We start from the raw sequence: 5,827 nt of genomic DNA, 5'->3' as shown, positions 1-5,827 counted from the left end.
AGGAAATCAGCATAGGGAAATTTAAGGCTGCTTCTCTGCTGGTTTAGCACATCTTTGCCAGTTCTGCAGTAAAACTGCCCTCGAGCAAGAGTTTTTAAAAAACCACTCTTCACTCAGCCCCACCAAAATGTCATTAGCAGACTGGTGGCCCTGATACCCGGGCCCCTTGTGTGCCCTGATGCTAGGGAATTAACACCAGGCATGAATTCAGCCTGGTTACAATGGGGCGGGAAATACTCGTTTAGGGAAAGGCTAACATGCTGACCCTGTGATTTTTTTTTTTTTTTTTCACCATTTATTTTCAGGGGAGAGAAAAAGCTGTTATCTTCAGATCAGTGGGGGAAGTGAGGTGCTGGAAGGACTTTGTAATAGGCTGTGGCAGGGGCCTCTCACCCTTTCTTATTTTTTATTTTTATTTTTATTTTATTTTATTTTTGCGGTACATGGGCCTCTCACTGTTGTGGCCTCTCCCGTTGCGGAGCACAGGCTCCGGATGCGCAGGCTTAGCGGCCATGGCTCACAGGCCTAGCCACTCCGCGGCATGTGGGATCTTCCTGGACCGGGGCACAAACCTGTGTCCCCTGCATCAGCAGGCGGACTCTCAACCACTGCGCCACCAGGGAAGCCCTCACCCTTTTTTAAAGGCAGCGAGTAGGAGGTGAGAGCAGGCAGATCTTGGAATGTAGATGAGCGAGCAAGCCCCTGGCAACGGGGCCCAGACAGAGATGTGCCAGGCCCCAGCTGCTGCAGGCCCGGGGAACCACATCTGCAGCCTTCCCCTCTGCAGGAGGAGGCTCGCTCTGCTCTGCTCTGCTCTGCTCTGTCTCCACCCGCCCACAAAGCCCCCTTCCTCTGGACTGTGGGAGCACAGTAATTCTACAGTGTCTGTTGTCTGGGCATTGAGGCCTTAAAACAAGGTATTCTCACTTCCTTTCTGTGGTCGGAGTAGATGGGGAGCGTGGATCTCAGCTCAGATGCCTGGAGGGAGGCGTGGGAGAGGGAGGGGTCTGTGAAAGGGTAGAGAGAAGGCACATGGGGTTGGGCTCAAGTCACAGAATCCTTGATGTTTTAGGAGGACAAACGTAGGACAAATTGGTGTAAAGGGCGACAGTCATTTACTCCTTGAATTGTAAAGGAAACTGACCCCATCCAGGGCCATTATAGGCAGAAAATGCACAGAGACATGGAACACCAAGGAAAATCATGGATTATATATCTGCATGCAGGTTAAGAGAAAGAAAACTGTTCACTTTTGGTTTTATTTGACATTTTAATTTTCTTTTCTTTGTCACATTTTAGGGGGTCCAGCACATGCAGAAGGATACCTTCTAAAACTAAATCCCCCAGCATATTTGGACCCAGTTCAGCTTTGCATGGCTCTCAAGCGGCATCAGGAGTCAGTAGAAAATTGGGGATTATGGCTCCACCAAAGCCTGTAAATAGGCCGTTCCTTAAGCCTTCATATGCATTTTCATAACAACCAAATCTCATCTAAGTGTACATAGATCTTAGTTGTTGTCAGCATCTGACCATCTGTGAATATAAAGCTGTTAGTTTCATAATACCATTTGTAATTTTTATCCATATCTATTAATATTTAAATAAGTGCTTGGGGTGACAGTTCTTATTTTTAAAATAAACATTTTCTTTTGAAACGCATGCATGATTTGCTGCCACTGCAAGTGTTGTGGCAGTCATTTCTCAGAACATCTGAAGCAGCAGCTGAATCATCTCAGTGAGAGAAATTTTAAGTACAACATCATGAAACACAGAAGCCAAAGAAAAAGACTCGCATGGGACAGCATGAAACTGTAAAACTTTTTGTAGAAGACAATGTAAACAAAATTAAAACATAAATGACAGAGAAAAAAGGGAAAAAATATATGGCAAAGGATTAATATCCATAATATACAAAGAGTATTTATAAATTATTAAGAAAAAAAAGACAACCTAGTAGAAAAATGAACAAAGGATGTGACTAGGCTGTTCTCAGAAAAGGAAATGCAAACAGCCCACAAATATGTGAAAAATGCTCCATCTCCCTCATTAAAAGTACCAATTAGAACAATGAGATGCCATTCTCTTGCCTAGCAGATTGTCAGCACTTAGATGATATTCCGAATCTGGGGTCCACAAGAACAGGGTCAAATGTTAAGAATGTATTAAATGCTGGTGACGTCCTTTAGCATCAGGGAAGCCTTACTTTTCAAGACCCCTCCCTGAATTGGCTAATGGGCCAGCAAGTCTCATAGTGTTTTGGCACCTCTTTTCGGACTTCCAGTCCCTCATTTTTGGAGACATCTTTTCTTAGCTGTCATGCAACCTTGGTGACACCTGTTTGGTGTCCCACTTCTCTCCTTGACCTCCGTCAAGAGGGTAGAGCTGAGGACACCTTGCCTGGGCCAAAGGTGTTGGAAGACGGAGTTGGCTGGAAGTCTGTGGCCTTGGCCTGGAGACGGTGCTGAGGCAGACCCTGCACCCAGCCCGAGGGGCTGCCCTTGTAGCTGCACGTCTACCTCTTGCCTACTCGACCTCCACCTGGGCCCTTGGTCCCTCGATTAATGCAGGAGACTGGCCAGACAGGAGTCTGCTGAGGGCCATGCACTGTTAACCTCCAGATGCCTTCAAGAGCTGACATTTTTAGGAACCATCTTTCCAGCAAGCTCTGACTCAGGTGGCCAGAAGAACCTTCTTGGGGTGAGGAGAGGAAATGGAGGGCAGAGTAGCCAGTAGTCGAGGCTGCCGGGATAATGTCGCTGGCCTGAGGTCGCCTTGGAGAGCTGGCAGTGCATGAGGGTGTCTGGCAGGAGGTCACACCCTTCTACCTTCAGCAGCTCTGGCTTTGGGGACAGAGTGGGTAGCCTCTGCACAGAGCTGATGCCACAGACATCGGGTCACTTCCCGGCTCTGACGTCACTCGTTCATTCATTCCTTTACTGAGCCCCTCTTCTGCCCAGACTCTGGAGCTAGCAGTGCCCTCGGCAGTGCCCACTCTGCCTCCGGGGGCTCCCGGAGCAATGGGGAGGACAGGCGAAGGCAGTGCAGTGGGAGCCCCAGGGTGGAACGCAGAGTCTATGAGCAGGGCCAGCACCACCCCCACCCCTGTCACCTATGCCTTTCACCAAGCACTGAAGAGGAACTCGCTGCAGGAACCTGAAGCCTGGAGACCTTGGGGTAGCCTGGGGTCAGGCAGGCCCCACACACACCTCTTTAAAAATGTTGGGTTGCGGGGCTTCCCTGGTGGCACAGTGGTTAAGAATCCGCCTGCCAATGCAGGGGACACGGGTTCAAGCCCTGGTCCGGGAAGATCCCACATGCAGTGGAGCAGCTAAGCCCGTGCGCCACAACTACTGAGCCTGTGCTCTGGAGCCCGCGAGCCACAGCTACTGAGCCCACGTGCTTAGAGCCTGCGCTCCGCAACAAGAGAAGCTACCGCGATGAGAAGCCCACGCACTGCAACAAAAGAGTAGCCCCCGCTCGCTGCAACTAGAGAAAGCCCGCGCACAGCAACAAAGACCCAGTGCAGCCGAAAATAAATAAATTAATTTAAAAATGTTGGGTTGGAGCAGGGTCTGTTCAATTTCTCAGTCCCCAGGAGCAGCCACAGAAAATGCAAGCAGCCTCCTTCAGTTCAGCCTCCAGCTCCCAGAGAATGCAACCGTATCCATATAGCGCCATCTTAGGAGGACAGAAGCACACTGACTTTCCCTGAACCAAAACTGGGACCTCTGGCAGCTGAAGACAGAGATGGTGATAGCGAAGCCAATCCAGACTGGGCGCTGGTAGGGGTCATCCATGAGCGCTGAAATCACCACCACCTGGGAGGAGGGGTGGGGACAAATCCACAAAGGAGCTCCAGCCTAGGACCCTTCACTGGCCCACCCTCCCCAGGTACAGGTAGGCCTGAGGGTGGGGGCTCGGGCTCTCCCACCCTCGCCGTCACCCCTCTGGAGGGCACAGGAAGGATTAGAATCTGACTCTCCAGCTATATACATACCTTCCCCAGCCCCTCTCCCACTATGAGAACTTGCTCCAGAGAGCTGACAAGTCCTTGCTTATCTCCAGGGACAGGGAACCCACTATCTCACTGGAAGAGAGCAAACATGGAGAGCCCAGTCTATGCTGAGGGCTGTTCAGGCATTTTCACACACAGTAATTCACTCCTTTAATCCTTCCACCAGCCCTGGGAAACAGGCGCATATCAGTCTTCTTTTATGCAGAAACTAGAGTTCAGAAAGGTTATGTAATTGCGCAAATCCACACAGCTGGGAACTGGTGGTAATTAGGGTAACATACATCTCAGTTTGCATCTGCTGCCCAGGTGTAATAATTAAGGCAGCTCCCTTTCATTCTTGAAAGTGCTCCAGTTTAGAAGATAAATTACAAGGAATCCAGGTCTATGCTCTTGCCCTGAACAATCCAACCTCCTCTCCCAACCCCATTTTTCCAGCCAAAGCCCCAGGGGCTGCTTGCTCAAAACTTCAGGCCCCTGGGGCAGGCCCCAGGGACAGAAGCTGCAGAATTATCAGCCAGCACAGCTAAGCTGTGGTTTTTTATCCAGAAGAGGAAGCGGAGGCTGTGGTCCAGGCCCTCTTGCTCTTAAGAAACTGCTTCTCCTCCTGTGGCTTGGAGCTGCTCTGAGCCCCTAAGGCCCACCCTGTGCTTGGGAGGCTTCCAGAGTCCCCACCCTGGCTCTCCTGCTCTGAGCAGCAGCCTGGGTTGGTGACAGGGGTGAATCTCACCCAAGCCTGTGCCCGCATCCTGACAGAGGCCCCTGAGCAGAGGGACAATGGCCCCTAAGGCCTTTAGTGGAGGCCAGGGTGGAGTCCCCAGGAGGCTCCAGCAGTCACTTCTGACTCAAGGCAGAAATCACGTCCCCAGCGTGGCATCACAGACAGGATTTGGAGAAGCAGGCTGGTGGGACGTGCTCGGGGGACCCAAGCCTCTATCGGCCCCTGCTAGGTGCTCCAGGCCATGGGCCCAGCCCCCGTTTGCTAGGAGTCAAGGGCTCAATTTCCACAGTTGTGCCAGACACCACCAGAGCTGCTAAGACAAGTACCCTTGGCCTTTAGAAAGCTCCTGCCTTTTAAAAAACACTCACTCTCCTGTTCTCCCCACCCCTAGACTGGCTTTCCTCAGCCAGACCCATGTTCCATGTTGGCAAGAGAAGAAGGAAGAAGGAAGCAGAATCCCATAGAGGTTAGAGTGGGCTGCTGGGCCCCTGTTCTGGTTGCGGGGCAGAGGACAGAGGACAGGCAAGAGGCTAGCCGGAAGCCTGAACGTGAGTCCGCACAGCCAAGTGGTTCTGAGGAAGGGAGGCATTTCCCAACCAGGGAGGAGGGCCTGAGGCCATGTCCCTGCTGCCTGCAGGTGTGGGGGATGGGGTTTTGGTGTCGTCACAGCTTGACTGCGTGGTTCCAGCATCCTACAGAGAGTTTGGTGAGCATCAGTAACCTGGATGGCCCCTCAGCCTACTCAGGGGGCCTCTGTCTGTCCCTGTGGGTCCCACACACACGGCCTGTCCTGGTCCCACGTATTCAGCCTCTGCCAGGAGCCTTAAGCTCCCACAGAGGTCGGGCCTTGGCCCCTGCCCAGCTCTGTGTGGGAACAGAGCACACAGGTCCTTGCGTCCCCCTCCGCAGGGCAGGTGACTGGACATCCAGACCCGGTGACCTTCACTGCTCTCGGGACAGGTCTGAAACCCTAGCCTGGAAGGAGGCGTGTTTGAGAAACGAGACCTGCGGCCGGAGTCCCTCTCATGGCTAGCACCCCGGAGCTTCCTCCCCAGCGAGGGGCCCCCAAGCCTCTCGTGACCTGGGGAGCAGGG

General features: G+C 52.3%; 1 protein-coding gene across 2 annotated transcripts in view; it reads left to right on the top strand.

The window, feature by feature from the left end:
* BLM (BLM RecQ like helicase) overlaps positions 1-1,510 on the top strand; it is a 66,165-nt gene extending 64,655 nt beyond the window's left edge. The window contains exon 21 of one of the 2 annotated variants that reach the window (XM_007470557.1): positions 1,300-1,510. In XM_007470557.1, the coding sequence (XP_007470619.1) occupies positions 1,300-1,477 (178 nt within the window). In that variant the 3' untranslated portion in view covers positions 1,478-1,510. The remainder of the gene's footprint in view (positions 1-1,299) is intronic. The other variant, XM_007470558.1, reaches the window with a different exon arrangement.
* Positions 1,511-5,827: the final 4,317 nt, after the last annotated feature.

The sequence above is a fragment of the Lipotes vexillifer genome, unplaced genomic scaffold (assembly GCF_000442215.2).
Source record: "Lipotes vexillifer unplaced genomic scaffold, Lipotes_vexillifer_v1.1 scaffold412, whole genome shotgun sequence".
In the NCBI taxonomy this organism is placed as follows: Eukaryota; Metazoa; Chordata; class Mammalia; order Artiodactyla; family Lipotidae; genus Lipotes; species Lipotes vexillifer.
Note: the sequence above shows the minus strand (reverse complement) of the source record. Positions and strands in the feature narration are given on the sequence as shown.